Source organism: Hipposideros armiger, unplaced genomic scaffold (genome assembly GCF_001890085.2).
Source record: "Hipposideros armiger isolate ML-2016 unplaced genomic scaffold, ASM189008v1 scaffold_135, whole genome shotgun sequence".
NCBI lineage: Eukaryota > Metazoa > Chordata > Mammalia > Chiroptera > Hipposideridae > Hipposideros > Hipposideros armiger.
Window position 1 is genome coordinate 2,774,209 of NW_017731485.1, and position 27,615 is coordinate 2,801,823.

General features: G+C 41.7%; 2 protein-coding genes across 3 annotated transcripts in view; both read right to left on the reverse strand.

Moving 5' to 3' along the window:
* Position 1: 1 nt before the first annotated feature.
* On the reverse strand, positions 2 to 21,118 carry UQCRC2 (ubiquinol-cytochrome c reductase core protein 2). Its single transcript, XM_019649901.1, has 14 exons — positions 20,963 to 21,118; positions 18,335 to 18,418; positions 18,088 to 18,237; positions 17,079 to 17,143; positions 15,566 to 15,622; positions 15,208 to 15,332; positions 13,358 to 13,455; positions 10,641 to 10,698; positions 8,468 to 8,563; positions 7,956 to 8,155; positions 5,967 to 6,047; positions 4,004 to 4,080; positions 1,563 to 1,716; positions 2 to 263 (listed from the first exon to the last, which is right to left on the reverse strand). The coding sequence occupies exons 1-14, from the start codon at positions 20,993 to 20,995 to the stop codon at positions 180 to 182; spliced, it is 1,362 nt and encodes a 453-aa protein (XP_019505446.1). The 5' UTR covers positions 20,996 to 21,118; the 3' UTR covers positions 2 to 179.
* A 2,156-nt stretch (positions 21,119 to 23,274) lies between these two features.
* LOC109386572 (ATP-binding cassette sub-family A member 3-like) overlaps positions 23,275 to 27,615 on the reverse strand; it is a 70,672-nt gene continuing 66,331 nt past the window's right edge. Inside the window, exons 27-31 of one of the 2 annotated variants that reach the window (XM_019649886.1) lie at positions 27,406 to 27,590; positions 26,746 to 26,916; positions 26,208 to 26,398; positions 24,952 to 25,025; positions 23,275 to 24,593 (exon numbers count right to left, since the gene is read on the reverse strand). In XM_019649886.1, coding sequence (XP_019505431.1) covers positions 24,453 to 24,593; positions 24,952 to 25,025; positions 26,208 to 26,398; positions 26,746 to 26,916; positions 27,406 to 27,590 — 762 coding nt within the window. In that variant the 3' untranslated portion in view covers positions 23,275 to 24,452. Of the gene's footprint in view, positions 25,026 to 26,198; positions 26,399 to 26,745; positions 26,917 to 27,405; positions 27,591 to 27,615 lie in introns of both variants that reach the window. The other variant, XM_019649887.1, reaches the window with a different exon arrangement.

Sequence of the window (27,615 nt, forward strand, 5' to 3'; positions counted from 1 at the left end):
ATTTAAACAGAATGTTTTATTGACTTTAGGTCAGCTGAGAACAATTACCTGCATTTATACTTTTTAAGTTATTTCACTTCATTGAAAAAAAGGCAAATGTTACATCAGAGACTTCTTTCATGTTTGATGCTCTGGGCTGAGAAAACGTCCAGCTCTTTCCCTGAGGCGTGTTTTCAGTGTTACAACTCGTCAACAAAAGGTGTGTGCCCCAAATTTCCACTTGCTGCCATGGACTTCTGGCCGGAAACAAACTTCTTTGCAGCCTTTAAGTAAACAAAAAAAGACAGAAAGTTAATAGGAATAAGGAAATGTATCATCAAGTACATAAACTTATCCTGGTATTTCAAGTGTTTATGGACAGGACATTCTAAGCCAGCAATTCTATTAACAGCCTACAAAAGCGGGCTGGTGCATTACTTTAATTTGCAACGATACAGGAGGAAAAGCGCTGTTCCTTTGAATGTTGTTCCGTCATATGTGTGACTGAGCGAGTGTGGTGCCTGGATACGGGGGGAGCTGTTAAAAGGGAGGATGACGAACACCTCAGGACACTGTAAAGTGGGGCAGTCAGCCTCGGAAGGGGCTGTCCTTTCTGTGTCTGTGTCAGAACGGCAAATCATCTGAGTCAATAACAATCCGCTGACTGGTAACTTCAAAGGCATATTTTATACCTGAGTATTCTTTATGCCACGACTTCAAGTTCAAAGGCTAGATGTTTAGGTTTAGTGTAGTACCACGAGCAGCAGCCCCCACGTCATCTCGGGCCACGTTTTTCAATGGATGCTGGTGGAGGCAGCTGGGCTGGCACTTCCATGATGGTGTGTAAGATAGGGGGACACATTTGGAAGAGAGCAATGATGAACTCAGGGGCCAAGTCAAATCAAGTCAGGGCTACTATCTTAAAATCGACTGTCTCTTTTTTCTGTACCCATTGTCCCTATACGAGGTAGACCTATGGGGAGAAGATGCCTGAGACCGCCACAGTGGAAAGGCAGTTGGCGTCTTTCATATATTATAGAAAGGACTGAAAAAACACACTGATTTTGGACTCATCCTGTAGTTTATGTACTTGTTTGGCATAGTAGAGAATACAAAGAGGAGGTGTAACACATATTCCTTGTTCTCAGAACAATTCATTGTGTAGGAAACAATAACTCATGTGAAAAAAAATACAGCAAGAGCAGTAGAGTGTCTCAGGCTGAGAAGACGAAAGAAAATCTTGAGCTGCTGGGTCATGAAGGACTGGCAGGATAGAGTTTAGGTCTTGGCAGTGAAAAAGAAAAATATCAAACCCAACTATTAGGCTGAATCATGAAATTGTCAATATCTGACTTTTCTTGACCTCTAAGAATTTAAAACGGTTTAACCTAATGGAATTCAGTTGAAGACACATATACTGAGTTCACAAAAAAGCTCTTTGCAGATCTGATGGTCATGAGCCCTCCTGCCTCCACACCGGTAGATGGGCACCAAACAGCACAAGGAAGCTTATGCATTCCTTTGGAAACTGGATCAGTAAGGCCAAAATATGCGATGTTAAATCCTAAGTTTCATTTGCTTACGTTTATGACGTCAGCGTCAGCTACTGAGTCAATCTGCTGAAGGACCGTGGACGCCGGCTCGTAGGAACCAGCATCAAGAGCCTGGGACCCGATTTCATTCAGGAAACCCTCCGAAGACTCCACAGACATCAGGTACCCAGCTTTCAGCTTGTTCCTGTCCGATAAAGGGCGTATAACAGAGGCAGAAGCCAGATGTATTACAGAGAAGGGCAATTTTATAAGTACGTTCCCCAACTCTCAAACATGTTTTGGTAAATACGCAAATTAACAGCTTTGAAAATCTTACAGTGCTAATGGCCTCCATTCCCTTTCTTCAGTTCAACTATTTTATTATTTACATGATGATTCAGAAAGTTGTCCATCCAAGATTACACTGAAAACCAACAGGTTGCCTTTTGATTTTGGATCACAGCTTAGATTTATTGGGTTGTCAGAAAAGTCATGACGCATTTTTTGCAAAGAAAACCAGAAAAAATACGTCATGACTTTTACGACAACCCAACAGTTAACACTCTTCTAATATGAAGCTTCGATTAGCAGGGTAACACTTGGCTCCTGATACATTTTTGGTGATAGTTTCAGGCATTTCTGTGAAAGGCACTGTCTGCTTAGCAGAATGCTGTGGGCTGTGCTGGGATTTGTCTCACTGAGGGTGGGACGTCATGGAGAAGGCAGGTGGGAAAGGACAGAACAGGTCTTCTAAGTCTCTAGCTTAAATATGGGCACAAGACATCAATTTGAAATAAAATAAAACCCAATTCATGATTCTCCCAGCTAGAAACTGTTGTTCAATAAGGCCCTTGAGTTATTCAGCTCTCAAGTCTACTCTTCTTCGGCACTCTGTAGCTAGACTTCCATTTAAGCGTGATTACCATCTAATACAGCAATTTTAGCACACTGTCCGCTTAATTAAAAAAAGATTTTACCTGCAATAAACTTTACTAAGAGATTACTAGTTTGTCCCTTTAGCAATGACACCTGACTTTCTCCCTTTTACTATATGAAGACTAAGAACCTTATAGGAAAAAGTATCGATTCCATCAAAATGGCAGACAACAAACATACTTGACATTTAACTGAAATTCCATTTTCTACATGATGCCATGCCTTATAAAAATTGTGCTACGCTTATTATTAAGAAAATTCATTTTCTTAAATAAATTAGATATGAAACAGATTGTTCTTAAGTAAATTCAGTGGTTCAGTTCATTCTCATCATGTTTTGTTTCTGGTGCAATCATTCAGAGCCGTAGCCTATCAACCCTGGGTTCCTTGGATACAGTATTTAATAAACTGTGTTGTCATTATTCCAGACAGGCAATTGCTTAGTGAGTTCAGCATAACAAAAGTCATAGTATGAACGGGAACAGAAATGACCAAAAGGTTGTCCCTCCTGAGTTGTAAGTCACCCTGTCACACTCGCCTTGTGGGCAATACTTAGGATCATCAAGACCATTTGAGTTTCAGGATCCACATTTCGAGTTGTCCTAAATGCATGGAATCAGACTTAAATGTTTTAAATTGCTGTATGAAAATGCAAGCTGATTTCCAACTCTGTTCAAAGTCTGTCTCTTTCAGTTAGAGAAACGCCCAGAACTACTGAGTTAGCTGTGCTGCTGGCACTTTCAGTGAGAACTGTGGGAATTTAAAAATCACCAACTAGGCGACAAGTATTTTGATATTTTAATCAGATTTCTTTTTTTGGTCTATCCAATCAGTAAAGAGAAAAAAGAAATTGCCAATGGTTATGGTAGACCAGGCAATCATATACTGGTATGATTATAAACTGGTACAACCTTTTTACATTGTGACTTCAAAATATAAAAGTAAAAAATATTCTATAAATAAACACACACATATATTTTAAAGCAGAGCCTTTCATTATAATGTTTATAACTTTTGATCCAGTGGAGAACCTATACCAACAAAGTAATAAAATACAAAAAAGTTTTGAATGCAAAAAAGTTTTAAGTGCAAAGATATCTTTTAGTTTACAATTTCCAACTGCAGGAAATGTCCTATAAGTATATTCTGATAACCAATTAATACTGTTTATTTTATGAGAAATTTCTAGTAATCTGGATGAATGGAAACATTATAGTGTTAAAAAAGGGAGGAATCATTGGTAGGGAATGAAAGATCATTTTTGTCTTTGTGTTTGTAATTTTCAAATTTCTACAATAAACGCTATTAAATAGGATATAAGTACATATACAATATTAACAATTGTGTTTAGAAATGCATAAAAATGGTCAAGAAAATAGGCAATGAGTTAACAAGTTTTTATATCTCTAGGTGGTAGGATACAGGTGTATTTCCCTTTCCTGTTAAATGCTTTTCTGTGTCTTTCAATCCTTTCGTGCGTATATCATAATATTGTTATAACAAATTCGAATAATTGAGACACACAGCACACGGTCAGTGTCAGTGCTGAGACTCACTTGGCGGCCTGGACGTCTGCGCTGGCCAGGTTTCCCTGAGCGATTGTTTTCACTTGGGCATAGGCAGCCTTGAGGACCTAGGACAGACAGTGACAAGCTGGTCATCTCTGATCAGTGCCAGAGTCTCCGGTAGCAATGAGGTAGAAACAAGCTGGAAGCTAGATCCACAGAAACAGCAGGGTGTCCAGGTGGAACGCCTACGTCACTATGCGCTCCTATTCTGCCAATGTTCCAGAAAGCAGCTTACAGTATAGGAGCAGCCAAGCTTCTTACAAAAGTCAGGGGCAGAGGATGGCAGCAGGGTTTAGGAAAAGCAAACACAGGATTGATAATCGCCTATTAAGAATAAGTCCCTCTGAAATTTCCTGACTTTCAAAGCGTCCTGCGATTAGCACCACTCTCTCTTACTGGTCACTAAGAAGAAAGCAGTAATCCCTACACAGCCAATCTGCAAAGCTTGTCATACTTGGGATGCTGGAGTCATGAAGGAATCAAGTTCCAGTGACGTGGGTGGGCTTCTGATAAATATTTGTTGACTGAATACATTCGTAAGCCTGCCCACCACGATTTTCTCCACCCCAACCCTGGCACGATTCTGGATCTGCTACTTACTGTTCTCCAAACACCTAACTTCCAGGACTTCCTTCGTTTCCCGTCCATTTTCGCTAACCACTTATTTCCACAGCTGCGCCTCGGACGTGGACTGTCGTTGGTCACGCTGTCCTTACTTGTCCATGTATCCCGATCCCTCAATCCGTCAGGGCCCTCTGGCTTTGCTTCTCTGTCCAGATCCAGAGTCTCCCCGCAGTGCCAGTGCTCCCACCTCCCTTCCAGCGCCTTGCACTCCTGAGCTGCCTACTTTGCAGGGTTTCAGCCTGGGATCAACCCCACTCCCCGCCTCCTCCCTCTCTCCATCAGGCTCATGAATGCGACGGGACAGAAAGCGCAGTCCAGACCTGACTGTCCTGTGAATGTGTGCTCACTCATCTCGGAGACACCTACCTGCTGACTGCCATTCTGTGCGTCCCGAGCCAGGCTTCTGCCCCACACCTCACTACTTCTTTTACTCCCCTCCCTTCTCTTCCTCTCAAAATGTGCTCAGCCTCCTGCCTCACGGGGGACATCCTCTTCTCCCAGCGTCAGCCTTTGTGCCCAAGGCTAAAACGCTCATGTGTACTGGGTGCTGCGTGCTCTTGCCTTTCAGACTTGATCCAGTGAGCATTTCCTGTCTGCGGTGCTGCTCCCGTCCGTCTCTCCTTTCGGCATGTTTCCCCTCGCAGTGGAAAGCCTCCTCCTAAAACCACCAGCCACCTCCCTGCCAGTCTAAGCTCCACCCGCCACCACCAACCTCGCGTTTCTTTCTTCTCACTCATTCCTTGATACTATCAAGTTTAGTTCACTTTCAACATTCTGGTGAGAATTGATAATATCACCAATGATGTCCTGGCCTGCTAAAACTACCAGATGTCTCTGTGGTAACTAAAGGGGCGTTAATCCACAGTAGGTCAAATGGCGTTAAGCACTCTCTCTCCTGGCCTCCAAATATACCAGTTTCTCTTTTCTTACTACTTTTCTTGGCCATTTTCCTTAGTCCCTTGGTGGTGTCTCCCAGACTCGTGCGTCAGTTTTCTTCTCCTACGATCTTTCATACAGAACGCTGACTTGAACACAATCTCTACACTGAGGACTCCCAAATATACACATTGGCCTTGACCTCACCTAAGTTCTCAATTCAGATGTCCCAGGGACAACTCAGGGTCACGTCTCCAAATGGAGCCAAAACACCAAGGAGGTGCTTCCTCCCGCTCTGCTGGAAGCATTAGCATACATTTTAAGTTTCCTCCGCCGTAGATAAACTTTATACAGAGCTCTGATAAGTCATGGCATTCAAACATTCCATATTTTAACTAAAAACATGTTAATGGGAAAAAACCTCGTGAGAGTCAGTGAGTTTGCAACTTACATCCCCAGCAGCTGCAGCCTGCGAGATGGTGTAAATCCCAAAGAGTCCGGAGTCCGAGTAACTGGCATTAAAGGCAGAAACCTGAAATGTAACAAAACTTGACTGAGTTCGCTCTGCCAGGTGGAGCGGGGCACAATGTCCCGAAGGGGGGTCTAGACAACGATGTGCACCTCTCAGCATAAGCAAAACGCAAAACGGACTAACATTTCACTCCACCTGTCCAACACTATGATGGTTTTAACGTTTCTCGTTTAGCCTTTCTGAAACAGGTTGCTTACTTTCCTTTTCCAGGGTTATTTTCTAACCTTACTTTGATGATTAAAGGTGAACACAGACATTAATTTGTGAACATTAGTATTACAGACACAATATGGCTGAGTGGTATGGATTGTGGGCTTTGGCACTAACCAAACCCCTTTCTTCCCTCTGTTGTTGGTGACTTTCTTTTCACCAATTCGTTTTTATTTCTCCTACAGATTATAAAGTCAAAGCGTTAGAGAAAAACTGCCGTGTGGTGGCCGTGATTCACATGTCCAAGGTTGCAAAAAAGTTTAGCCTCTGGATAACAGGGGTAATGCCCTCTGAGCAGCATTAAGCTCCTTAAGTGGACGTGGCTGCCTAGTATAGGGTTTCTCAGTGTTTATGTGGACCATTTACATAAGGATCGCCCAAGCTGTTATTAAAAATACAGACTTTGAGATCCTGCAACAGATTTACTCACTGATATCCCTGTGGGAGCCCACATTTTAAATAACCAGTGTTCAAGGTGACTCTTATAAAACATAGGGCATAAGGAGAAACACACTTGAATTACCTGAAGTTTAACTACGATCCTAAGACTATCCTATTCATAGTCCAAATTTCTGAACAAACTCTAAAGTAGGAATTTCTGTTACATTATGTCATTGGATTAGGATCAAACTCCAGCCATCCCAAAGCATCATTAACATTCAATGGTGAAGAAAACAGCAGAACATGAACTAGCAGAAAAGAAAATCTGGAGGAAAATTTTAAAAAGCAGCAGCTGAATTTAATTTAGGAATAATTTAAGCTAATAATTTTCCAACTGTGCTCCAGGGAACCCTAAGACCCTGTACAGAAGATTCCAAGGGTTTCAATGTCAAGTAAGCCTACAAACTTCCTTAAAAGTAAAAACTTGTGTGTTGGGCATTATAGATGGGACACCGTGTCGGACAAGAAAAGCCCCTCTGATATAAAAAAAAAACCACGAAAGTTTGAAAACTACCACCCAGGTGTTGAATAGAGACCAAGAGAGAGAAGGCTGATTTTTAACGTGCACCGTGAAGTGTCAGGTGCCAGAGCACGGGCCTGCGGTGCCCGGCACTGTGCTGGTCTGTGAGCACCGGCTACGACTGTGTGGCACCCGTGTTCAGGGCACAGCACCACCAATAACAGAGGGTGCAGCGTGCCCAGCAAATGGGTCACTCATTGGCACCTGGTGGACGTTTTACCTTCTCTTGATTTGAATATCATTCTCTTAAAGCTTGAGCACTTTTCTCCCTGTCGTAAAAAGGTGTCTTCTAAAGTAACATGGACCTTTCGTTATGATTAAGTGTCATCGCTTCTCTTGCAAGCTGGAGAGGTTTCTTAGTTGGAAAACATGAGGAGCAGAAAAATTCAGGAAGTAGCCACAAGACTGGAAGGGAACAGAGAACAATCTAGAAAACAAGACTAATTAGAATCTAGGGGGACGTTTAACCTTTAAAACTATTGTAAAGGGGACTGAAGTGTGAATTACTGACTTTTTAAGCAATCACTTCTTTCTCTATTAGAATAACTGAAAAGACAGTAAGTCTGTGATAGACCCACTGAGGTACTAAAATCAAGTCTGGCTGTCTCCTCAATGTCACACAGGTTTTCTGTGCTCACCATAAATGTCAAGGGCAGATTAACATGAAGGGCATATTATCAGGACTGCGGTAATCGCAGTCTTGGAAAGCAGGAGAGCTAGCAGCGGCTGCGACTCACGTCGAATGGCTGGTTAACGCCCTTGGCAACGGCCTGGTACAGCGCGCTGGTGGCATTGCCGCCCCTCTTGACATGCGGTCCCGCGCCGAGAACATGCTGGAGAACACTGAATGCATTTGCTTCCGCACTTCCTGTGGCCGCGCTCTCTGCTACAAAAGCAGCGTGGACGAGACTGTCTCCATTCTGTTCTCGAATTTCACCTGCGGCCACGTAAGGAGAGGAAGGAAGAAAACGGCTTGGTCACCAATGGCTGTATTCTTCGGTCTTCTCTGTGACATAGGGGGAACCCACTAAGATGAAACTTTTCCGGGGCCCAGGGCTCTTCCTGCGCCACCTGCCCTTCCCCCAGCACACACAACATGTTCAACAGACAACACCCAAGCAGCTAACTCCTTCCTTCAAGATGGAGACTGTTTGGCAGTAAATTATCAGGCCTAGTCCACTCCAATATGACACTGTGAGGGGAGGGGGCTTCCTTGGATAAATTAACCCCAATGGAATGAAATGCTCACCTCCACGGTATCTGGCCTTTGCCCCAGACAGACCAAGCCCACCCCTCAAGTTCAGAAACTGTTCTGCGACTTGCTTCAGCACAGGATGACCCACACCTATTTCAAGAGAAACAAAAACAAGCTCGAACCAGCATTTCTAAAACAATGGTAAAACACCTGCCATTTAAAAAATAGTGATTATGCAATTCAAATATTACAGAAATCAAGAGTAAAGAAAACAAGAGTCCTCCCATAAGGCCTCTCCCAGAGATCTCTGTTTACAGTTCACTATATATTCATCTAGAACTTTTTTCTATGCATGTATTAATATTATCCTCCTTTTCTTTCTTTGTCTTTTGTTTAATTTACATCTAAGTGAGCGGTCTGCATCAAACACTTAATGACTATAAAGAATTCCACTGTAGGGATATACCACCATTTATTTATTTAAGCCCTTCATTATGGACATTAGCATGCTTCCGATAGTTGGCTAATAAAACAACATTGCATTGTGTATCAAAGGTCACTTTCAAGAGAGTGAAAAGACAGAACACAGAATGGGAAAAAATATTTGCAAAGCGTCTATCTGATAAACATTTAGTGTACAAAATATATAAAGAAGTCTCACAACTCAACAAAACAAACAACTCAATCAAAAATGGGCAAAGAGTTGAACAGACATTTCTTGAAAGATACACAAATGGCCAATAAGCACAAAAAAAGATGTTCTGTATCATTAGTCACTAGGAAAAAGCAAATCAAAACCACAGTGAAGTACTACTTCACACTCGGATGTCCATAATCAAAACGAGGTAATAATATGTGGAGATGTGGGGGAACTGGGACCCTCATGCAAGCTGGTGGGAATGTAAAATGGTTCAACTGCTTTGGAAAACAGTCTTGCAGTTCTTCAAATGGTTAAACAGAATTACCATATGTCCTGGCAATTCCACTCCTAGGTATCTACCCCAAAGAATTAAAAACAGATGTTCTAATCTAACAAAAACTTAAACCCAAATATAAATTCACTGGAGCCAAAAGGTGGAAATAACCCATATGTCCAGCTGATGAATGGAGAAATAAAATATGGTGATAGGATGTTTTTCAGCCCGAAAAGGGAACATTGGCCTGTGCTACAATATGGATGGACTTTGAAAACATGATGCTAAGTGAAAGAAGCCAGTCACAAAAAGCCACATATTGTATGATTCCATTTATATGAAATATCCAGAATGATCAACTCTGTATTGACAGAAAGTAGGCTAGTGGTTGCAAGAGGCAAGGAGGGGGTGGGATGGGGAATCACTGCTAATGGTATGATGTTTCTTTTGGGGATGATGAAAATATGCTGAAATTACATAGTGGTAACAGTTGTACAATTCGATGAATATACAAAAAATCATGAGCTGTACACTATAAAAAGAATTTTATAGCATGTGAATTGTTATACTGCAATTAAGCTATTATTTCCAAAACAAATGAACAAAAAATTACTGCAAATAATATTCTCACACAACTATTTTGTAAACTTGACTAAGTGTTTCTGCAGGATAAATTCTTAAAAGTAAAACGGCTAGGTCTAAGAGAGTACACATTTAAAATTTTAATATCTTCAAATGGACCTTCAAAAATGTTCTACCAATTTATACTCCCACCAACAAATTTTGACAGTACCTACTATTTTCCACGCCCTGGGTACTCCTGGGCAGTGTCAATCTTTTAATTTTTGCAATCTCCCACATGAAGATTTTCTTAATTATTAGTGAGGCTGGCCACCTTTTACATTAAGTGACCGCGCGTGTGCGCGCGCGCGCGCACACACACCCCCACACACCCCCACACACCCTTTCTCCATGAATTGTTTGTTCATGCCCTTTGCCTATTTTTCTGTTAAACTGTAATTTTTTTTTTTTGAAAACAACTTGGAAAAGCTCTCTGCTGAGAGAACTCTGTCCTTTGTCATAGGTTTCGCAAATACTGTAATTAATTTAAAATTAGTAGTTTACAAAGTTAAATGTTAGATTCTGCTTTCCAAGGGGCAAGAAAAACCATACACACACACTAGAAATTAAAATCCTAACACGTTGCCTGTGTAATATAAACAGAGGACTGAGTTCTCAAATTCTGTTCAATCCATGTTCACATAGTTACAGTTTAAGGAAGCAAACCGACATGGAGGCTATTCCCAACTTACCAAGTCCAATCAAAGCCATTCTTGCACTTGTAAAATGGTTCTGAACATAGTGATGTAACTGAGGAAGTTAAAAACATTTATTAGGTTATACTGGTATAAATATATAAAAAGCTGTAAAAACTTAAAACTGCAGCTCAGCAGAAAAAACACACTCACTTAAAAACTGTTATAAGAACAAACGATAAGGGACCACCCTGCGCTGAATTACACCGAGATTTTAAAAACTGTTGCCTAAAATAACTAGAACTCAATTGTGATGGTTACATAACCCTGAGAATGAAAACTATGGAGTTGAACTTTACATTGGTGAACTGTATGGTATGTGAATTATACCTCAATAAAACTGTTACTGGAACAAGAAAAAAAAAGGAATGGAAAAATTACAGCACACCCTGGCTTGAACTTGAAAAAAATGGGACCAAGGCTCTGATTTTTAGTTTTCATCTTTCTACAGGTAGTCATAAAGCAGCCTTCATTCTGTAGCAGGGCTACTGGGGTTGCCTCACTGTACCCCTACCCCTCCTGCCCATCTTTGAAGGTTTTCTTGAAGGTTACTATCTATACCAGGGTTTCCAACCTGGATGATTACAGAATTACCTGCGAGCTTAAAAAACAAACACACTCACTATCTCCCCTCCCCAAGCCATTCCTAGGCCCACTCTACAAACTGATACATAATAGGATTCAATGCAGAATCTTGGAATCCGTATTTAAAAGCACCCACCCACCCTGCGTGACCTGAGAATCCATGAGACATGACAATCGCTGGTCCCCACTAGCATCATTCTAGATCTAATACACGGAAGTCAGGCTAAAATGTGCACTCTCAACAGGAGCATTATTGCTCAAGGGAATGGAAATTAGTTAAGGGTACGAAAAACAGCTTCTTCCTTTTGTGTTATATACAGAGTACATAAACAGTGCATCTGTGGTATTAAAAATTTATGGGGAAGCTAGAAAAAATTGGCTAATAAGGCTCCTTGGAAATGGGCCACAATGTTGAGAATCACAGGCTAAGGTAATGAGACTGAACTTTTAATCAAGTTATCAATTGTGCCCTAAAATGAATGGTGTCTACATACATGGAGTCACCTTGGAAAGCTATATTCTTCTTTTTTTTTTTTTTCTATTGAGGTTTTTCTGTTGAATGCTGCCATTGCTCAAAATATTCTACCACCAATTTCTTTAGGATTTCTTTCAGTTTAGGGACACATTTAAAAAATGCTAGTAACTTTTGAGATAATCTTGGTTAACATCTTGGTATTTGTCCATGATACACACATTTTATTATTATTTTTTATTAAAGTACAGTTGACATACAGCACATATCTAATTTTTTAAAAAATGGGACTCTTTGGTATATCCTATTCTTAAATTGCCTTTTTTTCACTTGATAATATATGAAACTTTTTCATATCAGTATTCTGAATGGTTAAATGGTATTCCATTCTACAGATATTTAATAAGTTATTTATTTCCCCAATGTTACATATTAAACTTGTTTCTGTATTTTCCACAATTATAAACAATGCCACAATAGACATCCTTGTAGATAAATATTTTGCTTTGTGCATTTTTTTAACTACCTCAGTAATTTATCTTCACAAAGGTGAATTTGATTTCTGAAAAATTTCAAAACTCATTAGAGGCAAGTCTTATGAAAAATGTTGGCTGTTTGAATTGGATGGTATGAGTTACAATTTTTTACAATAGTGCCACATGAACGGTAGGCATTAATTATTGATTGATCAGTGGATAGTTTTCTTAGTTAGCCAGGAGGTCAAAAGAGGAAAGGGATATACAGTTTGGTTTTCTGTAGTGGCTAGCTAGAAATGAAATGAGAGTAAAAACGTTAATTTTCGAGTCATATGCTTTCAAAGTGTTGATAATTCCCTCTTTTTCTCTTAATGTCTTTCGATAAAAATTTTTTTGGGGGCGTGGGTGGTAGAAAAGATATACAGAGGGCACCCCAAAAAATGTATACACATTTTAAGGAAAAAACCGTTATTAAAATTATAATACTCAATACATACTGATAACAAAAGATGAATACAAGTCACGTTTGACTTCAGCAATTACAAGAGGTGCTCAAAGTGGTTCCCATTAGCATGATTTTAATATAGTTTTTTCCTTTCTTAAAATGTGTATACATTTTTTGGCACCCTCTGTATATATCTCTGTGACACGTGACAAATTTGTGCTGCCAACAAAGCAAGGCCAGTGTGCTGGAGAAGGTGAAGGAGCTAGCAAGCAGGATGAAGATGGAGGGAAAGGTAAGGAAATGGGGTTCACTCCTACCAACGTATTCAGAGAGGTTAAAAAAAGATTTTTAGTCACAATATTGTATTGAAACATTTAACTACTGTTTAAAAAGGAAACATACACACAGAAAAGGGTCGAGAAAAAATAAACCTATGTATTAACACTGAGTGCCTTTAGGCGGGCGACATGTTTTCCTTCGTTTTGTTTGTCTTTGTTTTCTGAATTTTCTGTAATGAACATGTCCCTTTTATAACAAAATGTTTTAGCTAAAACATACAAAAATTGTTCATACAGAATTTTAGTTATAATCCCAGCTGATGAGAAAAAAGGAAGCAACTGAATTACTTAATTCAAAGATAAAAGGAACAATAAGCAAACAAACCCGACATGGCAGATGAATGCTCAATTTACTGAGAAAACAAGCACATGTTAAAATCAGTGTGTTTTGCCAGTACCTCATCTGGTGTCACTTTTCCAATCCTATAATCAGGACAATACAAGGAATGAGCCAGGGTGTTTCGGTAAGCTGCAGCATGCAAATTTTCAATGACACCTGTAAAATAATGAAGCTGTTACAGAAATGCACTTTAAACAAAGACGACAACATTTTTAGAACCTAGACAGCAACCAGACCATACAACTTTGGTCAACTTATGGCAACTTTTAAAATTCTGCTGGTCGAAAGTGCTAAGGAAAATAAGCAGCTACGTGCCAGCATCTCTACACGCCAGAGTCCACAGAAACACTTCTCTAAGCTACCTGGGTTATCAGGACAGTATAATGGCCTGGATTCAGGAAGTCTGAATCTAGTTACTAGTTATGGTTCTGCCACCAACTTGCCATGTGACTTTGGATAAGTCATTTCATCTGAATTGTACTTACTTATCGGCTCCCTCTCTAGGTAGTGAGGGAGTTGTGAGGATAAGAGGGGCGACGAGAAGGTCAGTCTGAGGTCTTACACTGGCTCTCAGGGGTCACATGCGCTCCTGACTGGCACCCTCACACTGGCGCTGCCTTCCTGCTTCACTACACCTGCAGGCAGACACCTGCCAAGAGCTTCCAGTGACTGCTCAGGCAGAGTGATGAGGGCTGGAGCCTCACTGCCAGTGGGGAGGCGAGCAGCACGCTGGGAGTAAGTCATCCTTTCTAACCTGTACCATTCTCTTTCTCTGGCGGGAGCTCATCCTCCTCTGTGACACAGAGTATCACCATGGAATGATACCAGCTAAGGAGAGCCAAGCACTCAGTACACAGCAGACATGGGCCAGGGGACCCTCTTTGGACAGGCCTGCATTCCGGGCGAGCCCCTGCAGCTGGCCTCCTGGTTAGACCTGAGCGGTCCACGTGCACACTCCTGCTCCTTCCGACGGTTTATGATTTCCAAGAATGACAGTGCTTGTTAACAGATTTGTTGTGCCAGCTGTACTTGTCAAGGTTATATAATCAAACGTTTACAGAAACACTAAATAGGAATACAAAAGAAGTAATTTTTAAATTAAGTTGGTTGCTTTGGAAAGACCCAATAAAGGTGAATTGGCTACACAGAAACAGCAACACGTAACAATAAACAGTAACAGCAGCAGCAATAAACAGCTGCTGGATTTGGTCCAAGCAAAACAACTTAAAACAAAACACGGGGGTGCAAAGAACAAGAAAAACGCTTTGGACTCTATAATGAATTTACTTAGTATCAAAGGTGAAAAATAATCAACAATATAAATGTTTGGTAACAAAAGAATATATTTTAAAAACTGGACAAATGTTTGGAAAAGGCATTTCAAACCTAAGGAGAAAACAACCTCAACAGCATCTTTTTCCCTCTACAAATTCATCTTCTTAAAAACCCAGTATCTTAATTTGAAAAGAATACATTTGGATAAATTATTATGATGGTGGGTGCCAATCTGCAACTGCTGTTAATTAAAGATGCGTCATATGTTTTAACCTTGTTGGGGGAAAGCTATCCACTTTCTCATTGATAAATTATTGTCATAACAAAATAATACCCTAAGAATTTAAAATCTCTAAACCATTACTAGCTAAAAACAAAAACACCACAATCTTTAATGTCTGCAGTATTGCTTTTCCCACTGATACAAAAAAAAAAGTTTAGAGTAAATACTGTATGTTAGAATTAGCTTGTAAAATGAGTTATAAAAACTGGATGTAAAGTCTCTTTCCTGAAAATGTTGGCATAGTAAATAAAAATAAAGTTCATAATTATAAAAAAATATAAAAACCCCCCAAAAACCAAAAAAACCCAGTATCTTAGAAAAAACTCAATGTAATCGGGAAATGCACTTACGAGCCTGTGGATTCTGAAAAGCCACAGCTTTGTCAATCCTTAGCTGAGACTGAAGGGCGGCTACCTCCCAACGACGAAATTCTGGTGATGTGGCGACATTGAGCAGGAACTCCATTAGAATATCACTACAGAAGACATCAAGACACAAGAGTCAAAAAAATTTAAAACCAACATCCATCCTACGTAACTGTAATGTTCTCAGTGTTCAACTTGAGGCCTCTGGTAAGCAGTGTTCTAAGCAGGTTGTGAATCACAGTCAAAAACCAAAGCCAGAGGCCACGCCCCATTAAAAAGACTAAAACTCAGCAGCTTAGTGTTTCTTGAGGAGTAGATGTCCTCCATATACACAGGCACTTACACATCATCCCGCAGGCACTCCACAGTGTAGGCCATGTTTTCCCGTGTCGAAGTCACACTGAATCGGAAATAAATGACAGTGAAGTGTCCAAATCAGAAGACGTTTTCCCTTATATTTTTGTTAAATCAACCAATTCCTCTGGAAAAAATTATTCTGAAGTATAAATAATATAACAATAAAATACATATACTCACCAACTAAAATTTAAAATTATTTTAAAAATTGAAGTTGTACACCTGAAACTAACAGAATATTGTATGTCACCTATACTTGAAAAATTAAAAAAATTTAAATATTAAAAAATATTTTTAATAAGAAAATGGCAAATGATTTAACCTTAGAAAGGAAGGAAATCCTGATACGTTACACATGGATGAACCTTGAAGATGTTCTTCTAAGTGGAAGAAGTCAGTCATGAAAGGGAAGTACTGTAGGACCCCCTCACATGAGGGCCTACGGGCCTATGGTACCAGAATCATAGCGACAGGACAGAATGGTGGGGCTGGGGGCGAGGGGAGTGGGGAGTCAGTGTTTAAGGGCTACAGTTCCGGTTGGAGAAGAGGAGGAAAGTGTTCTGAGACGGAGGGTGGTGATGGCTGCTCCATGCCACTTCGCGCCACAGCACGTACACTTAAAACTGTCAATTTTATGCTATGTAGATTCTACCACAGCTTCAAAAAAGGGCAACTGAACTTGAAGATCCCTTTGTACCCTCCCAGGCTAATTCCGTCCCTCTAGAGGCAAACCTATAAGCACTACATACTATTGTTTTAAAAAATAAATGCCTCATACCTTAAAAAAATCTTGAAACCTGCTTTTTCCACAAAACATCTTGTTTTTCAGTCTGTGTTGATATATAGGTCTAATTCATTCTGTATCTGCTGTGTAGTAGTCCCTATAGGACTAGATCATACTTTATGCATCCATTTCCCTAAAGATGGGCATTTAGACTGTTTCCAGGGTCACAAAGATATCTTTGTACATGGGGATTAAAAAGGGTTAGGTTGTAGGATATGCTCATGTCTGATATTACTAGATATTCCTTGATTCTTTTCTAAGTAGTTGTATCAGTTTATACTCCTACCAGCCCCATAAGAGACTCTGCATCTCCAGTAATGCTGCTGACACCACCCACAGAAGCTCTGATGGGTGTGCAATGGTACCGCACCACTAATTACAATAAACATCGCCAATTCTGGCCTCCTCGTCTGGGAATAGCCTGTTCTTATCCTTTGGCCATCCATTTTCTCTTGGATTGTTTTTTCCTGATTTGTTATTATTTTCCCAAATACTCATATTATGGAGGTTGCAAATATCTACTTCCAGTTAATTAAATTTTTACTTTAAAGCATAAAGATGTTTTACATTTTGATGTAGTGAAATTCCCAAGTCTTTCCCTTTCTTGTATCCTTCTTTAGGAAATCCTTAATCACCTTGATAACAGAGAAAAGTCCCTTTACAATAGAATATTTTCTGGTGTTTTCACTATTTGCTTCCTATATTTTTAACAAACCTTAAATTACCACCAACTGCTTCAATTCCACGGGTTATCTTGAAAGATGAAGCTCCTTTTGTAGTCTTGAAAAAGAAAGGACAATTGTTTTTATTAATTTTTTAATGCCTAGTTTGCAATACATTACACCACATTATAATCTAATGCCTAGCTGTCATTAGAGTCAAAGGAAACTTTACCTAAATAGTGGATCCTTCTTAATTTAAATATTATAAAACAAACCTCACCAAAAAGCACAAGTATAGATTTTTATATGAAGTACATTTAGGTAAAAATTCCATTATCGAATACAAGTTTACTGGATTCATCAGTCTATTCTGAAAGAGGATGGCATATGGGAAAGAATAATTTTCTCTCCCTTTTTGGCACTTTTTAAAAATTTAACTTTTTTTTTAACTGATTTCTTATGTTTTAGCACAACACCCAGAAAGACATTAATTTAATGCTTCTCTGCTGTACATATCCCGTAGTTTCCATGTTATCTTAGGGGACTATATAGGGTTGAGCAGTGTCTCCCTGAAATTCACGTCCACTAGGAACCTGTCAATGTGACCGGATTTGGAAATAGACTCTTCGCAGGTGTTACTATTTAAAATGAGGTCACACTGGACTAGAGTGGGCCCTAAATCTAATATGACTGGAAAAATCTAAGAGAGGGATATCTGGACACACAGACACAGAAGGGAGGCCGTGTGACAACAGAGGCAGAAATTGGGGTGATGAGACTGCAAGCCAAAGAACCCCAAGGGCTGCTGGCCACTGCCAGAAGCTAGAAGAGGCAAGGAAAGATTCTTCCCAGAGCCATCAGAGGGAGCATTGCTCTCCGGACACCCTGACCTTGACTTCCAGCCTCTAGAACTGTGAGAGGGTCCATTTCTGTTGCTTACGCTGCCCAGTTTGCAGTTATTTGTGACGACAACTCCAGGAAAGTAATAAAGGGACGTTGCCTAGTTTTTCTTTTCTGAAGGACCAAGAGACCATAGCATTTGCGAACATAAAGGATGCTTACCAAATTGGATGCCAGACGCAGCAAATGAGAGACGCCTAAGTTGTTTGAGTCCTCGTATCTACTGCCAGCTTTAATGAATAAGCCAATTCTGGCGGCAGGAGCATAGTTTTCCAGAGAAGCAATCAATAACCCGTTTGGTAGCTTGGTGAACTGCATTGAAAGTAGAGCAGAGATGTGAATAACACCATCCTGTCACCCAGACAGCAGGGCATGCGCAGGTGCCAGTGAGCGACTCAGGGGGACTAACCTCTAGGTCCTGAGGCTGCGGAAGCGCTCCTGCAGGGGCCGCCGTGGCCTTCACTTTGGGAGCAACTTTGAGGGAGTAGAATCTCTAAACACAGAAAACGCAAGTTATACACGCTCATCACCAGAACAGCGTATTGTACCCTGGTGTGCCCCCGACAGAAAGGATTCAGTGGTAAAAGAACTCCACAGGGAGATTTAGCTGACGAACTTAAGAACGAGGGACCCACCAGTTTCCCCATGCCTCTCTTAAACCTCTATTTATTTGTGGTTTGTAGAGCCTGAAGGAATATTGAATTCTACATGTTCCTCTTTTACTATGTAAAGAGTTGCTGTATTTTATTTTACCTTTTAATTATCTGAATAAAGCTTCAAGTGGTTCTTTCTAGCTCTAATGTTTTGGAATTGTTTGAAAAAGTGTGGGATTGCCACACCCACACCCTTTTATAGATTTTACCATTACAGCTTGCTTCCCTTACCTGCTCAAAGAGCCTCATCATTTTAGTCTATTTTCCAACTGAAATGGACTTAAATCTCCTTAATCATTTTAATACCTTCAGAAAAGACAAAGTATACCAAAGAAAACTTCCTCCAAGCCCCTGATATTTCTCCTACCATCTTCACTCTCTTGTGTGCTACACTGAGACGACACAACCAACGGTTAAATCTTCTTTAATGCAAATTTATGTCATCATGAGATTAATAGCTTCACCCACAGCTGAGTCTCGATATATGACATACAGCCACTGCTAGGGTAGTGTTATCTTAAATGTTGGCCCATGAATCCAAAATGCGTAATTTTATGGTTTTTTTGGGGCCAATGATATACAATGACACAGGATTCGTTTTGATTATGCCTAAGGTTCTTGCGGTTACTAGCGGAGATGGATGTAAGAGTTAATAAAACTTGGTACTCCCAACATCAAATGAACATGTTGCCAGGGTTTGCTGAAGATCCCAACAGAGGTTGCAGAGCCCCTCTGTGAAGGGTGCAGAGGGCAGAAGGGCGCTCCATTGTGCTTTCAGCGTCAATGCTGCATAAAGTTGGGTCCTAGTTTTCATTTGCTGCTAGTTTTTTCATTATAAATTATAATTAGCTTTGCTTTATCATCATCCATGTTGTTTGCTGGTATAGTGAACCCTACTTGTGATTTTGACTTTTGATTTTCCAAAAAGTAAAAGCTAAGATATGTGGGCATAGCAGTTCAAATATGAACAATCCATAGTTCCTTTGTGAAGGGAGACTCAGGTGCTTTCCCCTCAAATGTGCCCGAACAGTGACACTTGTTGGTTATGTGCTTCCTATAACCTGTCGCATTCAAATCAGTTGCAAAGAATTATTCTAGTAACTGCCATACAATTACTAGATCATTTTAATTAAACGTATACATTTATTCTTATGCAAATTTGTATTATAATGAGAAGAAACATTAATAACTGCTTTTATGCTCACTGCAATTTTGCTTATGTTGGTCCTCTCCAACTTTGTTACTTTTGAGCTGTTTTTTGTACTGGAAGGCGGGGATAGAAGAAGTGGAGATCTGGGGTTCTTTTGCCAGTCTAACTGGGCTGCCCTCGAGGGGTGTTCAAGCACTGGTTTTCTAGGCATGTCAGGAAGCGTAAAACAAATGCAGCCTGAATTATGGCCATTTGTATAATCCATAGTGTTAGCTATTTAAACATTAAGCACAGGGAAACTCCATTCCCTGGTCTTCTGCACTTTCCTCTAGCTGGTTACTTACTAGGTTTCTTAATAAATAACCAGGTACTATTAGCGTTTTGAGCCGGATACTTTGGTGTGTGTTTGTGTGTGGGGTGAGGTGAGGGGGTGGGGGGGCTGCCGTGTGCCCGGAGGGATGTTTAGCAGCATCCCTCACAGGCTGTTACAATGAAAAATGCCAACTATTCTCTAGGAGAAAATTGACCCAGGTAAGATTTTAAAAAGTGTTCCCGGTCTGCCCCCCTTGGTAACCACCACTCCACAGCGATGTAACACTGACGCTTTAGTTTTCCCCAAGTGACAGCTGTGTTTCACTAGGGCTTGAGGGCCGACCGAGAGCCCTCCCAGAGGTGCTGTAACAAGAGGTCACGAGCAGCACACGTTATACAGCCAGGACACCGCAGCCATCAAATTCCAGGCACAGCGACAAGCGCGTCACAGGCATTAGCCCATCCCTTCCTTACAATTTTACTCATAAGCTAACGTAACCGTTGGGGAAGCTGATGCTTCGCGATACACCAAGAAGCGGAGACCGCCGCTGGAAGGGTAAGAGTTGGGGGCTAGGTCTCCGCGGCCCCCGCTGCCCCTCTCCACCCCCCGGTCCCACGGTCTCTCCGGGCACGAACTGCAGCAGTGACCTTCAGAGCTCTCTCCACCGAGGCGCTTCACCTCCGCTCGTAAGCGCTCTCCCTCCTTCGCGTTTTCCGGCGTTAGGTCTCTTCGGCTTGTTGCATGAGCCGGGCCTCCGACGCCGGACCCCCCCCAGCCTGCCAGCCCGTTTGGCCTCAGAGTTCAGCTGAAGGACAGACAGAAGCCCGAGGCCCCGGGACCCCAAACCAGGCACCTCCGGTCCGCACCACCTGGCTGACAAACTGCTCCCCAACCCTGCCCAACCCCGCCGGCTGTGCTCACCGAGAGGGGCCCGGCTCTGCTCAGCAGCTTCATGGTTCAAACTTGCTCTGACCCACGGTCACGGCCGGCTTAAGGAAAAGCCAAGATGGTGGCGGACGCGGGGAGTTTCCCAGCGTTCCTCGCGACGCTCTTCCACGCCCCCCTCGCTAAGGTGACTCTCTAGCCGAACCGCGCTCTACTGCTCCCCGCGGGAGGTTGGACCAGTCCAATTCCTCCAAGATCCGGGGTAGGCAGACGCGTGATTTCCTAAGTAAACACCCAGATGACGACTCAGGTTACCACTTTCTGGAGTCTCTTCCTGGACCGGATTCCACTCTGCAACCCTCTTCTGCGTCTACGGCAGCCCACCCCACCCCCGCCACTTTGGATTCTCCCGACCTGGACCGTCCAGTGAAACGGCCTCCTTCCCCGCATCCTGCCCGCGGCCCCTGGGCTACGCCTCCTGTGGATCTCTTAGGTGTCTGGCTTCTTGGAAATCTGTCCGCCTTCCTGCGGAGGAGACTGGGGCATAGTACCCGGGTGTGACGGCTTCTGGCTGGGTGAAGTCCTCACTAGATCATTAGCCCCTGAAAGCACAGGCCGTGTCCAGTGAATTCGCTGGACAGGCCGGGGACACACGTAGGTGGGTCCGAGACCTCGGGAATCCTCACAACTAAGGTCTCAGCTCTCATGGAATTTATAGTCGAGCCTGGGGTTACGTAGAAAATAAAAACTGTAGGTTTCGTATAAGAAAAAAAATGTTTTGAATAGTAGGTGTGTGTGTGAGAGAGACACTAATGAGCTGAAACCTGCACACTGGGCATGGTGACTATTTGGGGGAAGAAAGTTCTCTCCACACGAGTGTTCACTGAGATGTTGCCATGTGCAGGCGCGGCCCCTGCCCTTCAGCGACTTACTGTTTCCTACCTTGCTAAGTAGCATAGCTGGGAAACCACCGGCATCAACATCACTTAGGAGTTTGTTAGAAATGCAGACTCGCCAGGTTCCACGCAGGGTCAATATCTGCGTTTTCACAAGATCGGGAGGCGATTCATACGCAAATCAAAGTTTCAGAAGGGCTGGTGTTCAGCTCTTACAAAGCATGGACAAACTTCTCTCCTCTTTGGCCTGTGGCTGAACTCCACGCCTTCAACTGTCTAACGGGATTCCATTCAGTCTTTAAGAATCAGGTGCCAACCCAATTTCTGTGCCTTCGGAGGGCACCCTTAACTCCATCCATAACATTACAGGCGAGTTCCCCGAAGTGTAGTAGACTTAACACTAGTGGCGCATGAAACTATTTAAAGTTGGTACGTGAATGAACTCTGTTCTATTTTAATAGTTATCTATTTAGTTTGAATATTATGGCAAGCAATGCTGGTGATAAACTCATCACTTTCCTCTTTAAAAACACTTAGAATAAAAGTTGGCTTAAACAACATTAAGTAAACTGACTGGAGGTAATAGGGAGATACGGCAAAAACCGTGACGGTGTTAAACCAATGAGTGAAGTGTCAGAAACATTCCTCTGATCAAGTCACCCACCTGCTTAGAAATTTTCAAGAATTCCCCATTTTTTCAGGATAAAATTCAAATTAACATGGCATGCAAAACCCTGTCTCCAGTACTTTTTAATCACTACCCCCAAATCAGCTGCATCCGAGAGGCAGGTCATTGGAACTTCATCGTCCAACAGTTCAGGTTATGTGACACACACACACACACACACACACACACACACACAGTTTAGAATGTTCACTTATTCTTCAGATACAACCACCCATGCATCAAAACATAACTATGACCCAAAATAAAAAATTTTGTTCAAAATGTGGTAGGATCTGAAACATAACTAATGATGCCGACTACATAAATAATAAAATCCTAAAATTTTCAGTATTTTGCAGCCCTGTAAAATTTCCTATTAAGCTTTCAACTCCAAAGTAGGACTGCCATCTTGTGGACAGACCTAGCACTTCCACATCATATGACGACCTAACTCCTGGACTGCTGCTTAGAAGTGGAAGAAGGGTGTGTGTGAGTTGGTCGGGGGTGTTAACATACATGTTAATAGGCCATGGTGTACAGTTTCCACCTCACGTTTTTCTTCAGCACCCAACCTACAGCTAATTACAGTCCTAATTATAGAGGAGCCGGGACCTGTGGGGTCCAATTCTCCTTTTGTGTTGTCACTCCCTATACCCTTTGAAAAGTTGATGCTTGGAGTAGTAAGCCTCCTAACATTGAGTAGTAGTTAAAGAGCTGAGACTGGAGGACACAGAAGGAGAAAGTGGGTGACCAAGAGGGTACAAAATTTATTACCTTTACCCAAACCAAGACAATTTAGAGAGTCGGGGGGGGGGAACTATTAGTAATTAAACCAGGATAAAATAAATGGACCATGTGACCCCAAAATTCCACTCTTAGCAACATACTCAAGAGAACTGGAAGTGCATCCATACACAGACTAGCATGTAGATGTTCATGGCAGCATGAACCATAATAGCCAACAAGTGGAAACAACCCAAATAATTTTTTAACTGGTGAATAAACAAAATGTGCTAAGTCTATATAACAGAGTACTGTACAGCAATAAAGAAGAATGAAATACTGATCCATGCTACAGCATGGATGAACCTTATGTGTAGGCAGAACGAAGATACCCATTCTCATCCAGCTCAGATGACAGATGGAAAAAAGGAGAAACCAGACTTCTGAAGTGACGAAGTCTGTATGACATGGCACAGCTTTTGGAAGTTCACTATAAGAGCAAAAACTGGGACACTGCTAACTGCACAGAGCAGGGGTTCTCAAACACATGAAAACAGCAGATGACAGAGCCCATTCCCAGAGATCCTGATTCAAAAGAGCTGCTAGGGGGCATTGTGCTAAGTGAAATAGGTCACAGAGAGAAAGACAAATACCACATGATTTACTTACTATTCAGTAAAATAAGAATGTTTCTTTCCAGAGCAAAGATAGGGAAGGTTTATTTACTGCCCATTATGTAAGACTCGGGTTCCATAGCTCATGGTTCCTCTCTTACAGCACAACCCACTGAAAGTACAGGCATTACCTGGCTGGCTCTCTCTGTGAAAATTAGGGATTGGGGAACTGGCACAAATATGATCTCTGACTACTGCTGTTGTTGTAGTCAAGTCCTGTGTCTTTGACTCAGGACTCCAATGTCTTCTGCCAGTATTCATGAAACTGTGGTAAGTTAACTTGATAATTATTAGTAGGGTCAGACCCTTCACAGTTCAGTTCTTGACAACAGGTCGCTTAACTTAACCTCCAAAGATTACAAATTTTCTTCTTTGGGGGTTCAATTTGATTTGTGCACACAGAGAGAAAGGGAGAAGAGACAGAAGAAAGAGGGAGAGGAAGAGAGGATGGGGAGGAAAAGAAGAAAAAGACAACGAGAAGAGGAGAGAGAGCTGCCTCTATGTATTTCGTTAGCAGCAGGCGGCTGTCCAAGACAGACATAAAGGTCGGGGTTTGGAATAGAATCTCATAGCAGCTTTGTTTCTTGATCACTTTCCATTTTATCAATATTGGCAATGGTCAGGAAGACTTGTTCCAGTGTTATTTGACTGACGGAATAGTCTTCTAAATTGAATAATGCTTTAGCTTTCTCCAAAATACTAAACACCTTTAACAGAAAAAACATAGCACTGTTACCACTGCGCTATCTCCCCAGGTGAACCTTCCCCTCACCCAATCATTCCCAACTCCTGCTGGGTTTATACTTATTGACAAAAAGATACAGAAGGGGGAAGTGAGAAAGCAGAAGAAGAAGATGGTTGAAACACAGAAGGGGGAGTTCTCCATCCCTATTCTCTTGATTCTCATAGAATTTAGGGTCGGAAGTCACAATTAAACACAGGGGCCTTTGAAAAGTAACTGAAAGGCTCTCCTTCTCTGACAAAGTCAGGCTCCCTCCCATTTCCGGTGCCTGAGTCCCAAGGCTTTAACACATCGTGTGGGAAGGGTATGACTTTGATAATCACCTTCCCCCAGCAGATCTCCTTCTTGGGAATGTGGTAGTCAAAAATCCCTTGATTCTCTTGGTTTATGATGCTACCTAAGTAAGAAAGGAAAGATGTGACAGGTGAGTCACAGAGAGGGCCCTGCATCTGATAGACGTTTACAAAATTCCCCAGTAATTCCCAATCCAATTGTCATACCAATGGGAAAGAGAACATATGCAGTTATAATGATATAAAAGACAACAATCCCAAAGCCCATTCTTTTTAGTACATGTGATTTTGTGAAGTAGTTCAATAGATTTACTTCCATGTGAAATAGGGTCTTATTGCCTGTAGACTATAAACTGCAGAAGGTCGGATCATCACTTTTGGGCATGGAAAAACTGATACTTCACAGGCTCATTTTGCCAAACCTGACATACGCAAATCCTCTTCTATAGAACTCTGTTTCCAAACACTGTTATGAAACTATGCTCATGAATTTGGATGTGGTTTCTTTTTCCAGGTGTGCATGTGTGTGTGCATGTGTGTGTGTGTGTGTTAGGATCTCCATACTATTCTCATGACTAGGCAACCTCTATTTTAAACAAAAGAGAAAATTCATGTATATAAAACATACATGTGAAGGCATTCACTAGAGCAATGAGATATTACACCTTTTGCAAACATGGTAGTAATAATTGTGTAGCCCTTCCTAATTGATAGGATGCATTTATACTTATTATCACACAGTTGGAGATGACTGCAAATGGAATTGGGGTTAAAATATTTAAAATAAATAAGCTACATGTCAATGATAGTAAATTATTTTCTTTTGTAATTAGTCCTTAAATGGCCTCCATGAGTAAGTGAAAAATTTAAAAACTTTCAATATTGTGAAATATATCAAACACATAAAAAGTGTATGGAACATACATGTACAGCTTAGTGAATTATAATAAAATTCACAAACATGTAACTGACACCCAGCATTTTAAAAGTCACCTACTATATGCCAAGACTCACTTCCTGCCTCTTAAAGACAACTATCTCAATTTTTATGGGAAGCATTTCTTAGCTATTCTTCATTGTTTCATTACCTAAGTATGGAACCCTACATACTATAGTTTAGTTTTGCCTTCTTTGCCCTTCATATAAATGCATTCATACAGGATGTATTGTTTTTATGTGGCTTCTTTCTCTCCTATTGTTAAGATTCGTCCATGTTGTATATAGCTGTATGTCATTTATTTTCATGACATACCAGATTTAACAGAAGTCACTCCTACCTTCATTACCTGGAAAGGTTGCTGCAATGAATTCTTTGAACTTCTCTAGTATATCCTCACTCTTGTCCATTCTAACCTTTGCTGTCAGAGTGCACATATCACTGAATCTGCTCTTCAGGCGCTGAGGGCTGTCCAGGCAATGGAATTCCCCCTTTACCATGATGGCCAGCTTGGTACAGAGAGCTTCACACTCTTCCATGCTAGGGGACGAGAAACACAGCTAAAGAGACTCCCCTTCAGAGGGCAAATTCAGTAAGTCAAAACAGAGCTGGGGTTACAAGGTACTATGTACAGCAGGTAGGAAAGCTTGGGATTGCATAGGATCACCTCTAAGACCATATGTGGGAAGAGGTTTTAAAACTCAGAGCAGCTGGTTCTTCAGTCCACCAGAGGAGCAGTGCCCTAGCCTCCTATCTTCTGTCAATACTGGATTCCAGAACTCAGTAGCTCATATACTCAGACAAGTTCACTGACTGATATTCCTGATTCCAGCTGACTCCCTCCTATACGCTTCTAACTCTCAACCAAGCCTCTCGACGGGCAGTACCTGTGGGAAGTTATGACGATGGCCTTGCCAGTTTCACACATCCACGTAATGGTGTCCCAGAGCAGGCGCCTGGCCCTGGGGTCCATGCCAGTACATGGCTCATCCAGGAAGACAGCTGAGGACTTTCCCATGAAGGCAGTAGCAGTACTCAGTCTACGTTTGTTTTCTTTACTTTATCATCAAAGAAGGGGGGAGAAAGTGGAGGAGAAAAACAATAAGGGTCTGCACACCATTAGTTTAGAGGACAGAATTAGCTCACAGATGCAGAACGCTGATTTGATAGGTATCACAGGGCAGCAGGCCCAAGTCCAGGTGTGTGTATCAACTCGTTTTCACGGAAATGGCGTTTTTTGGTGGTTTATTTGAGCCTCATTATTGATGAAACATGTTTGTTTTGGGGAGCTGAAGAACCACAGAGAGGTAGGGCTAAAGGTGCTCTTTTCTGAAGTGCAAAGACCATAGCTCATTCTGCAAAAGGTTAACTTCACACAAGTGGGGTCCACCTTATTTCTGAGCCCAGAGAGGACATCTCTGGCTATTTTACAGCCTCTGTGACACGGCCTCTGTGTCACAGAGGGATCAGGCTGAGTTCACTAGCATTCATTCCAAGCAGCAGAAACACAGGTCGGTAGCTTAGGAATCGCAAGTTACACATCTCACCTGTATGTGTGTACAAACTGGTCAGCGTCTTCCAAGTACACTGAATGCAAAAAGGTTTCCACATACTCGTAAATGCGGGGCTCAGGGACCCCCCGCAGCCTGGCGTACATCAGCAGCAATTCCCGACCCGTCAGGTGGTCCAGCATGGGGTCAGACTGAGGACAGTAGCCAATCCTTGACCTAAGCTGAATCAAGGCGGTAATTATAAGC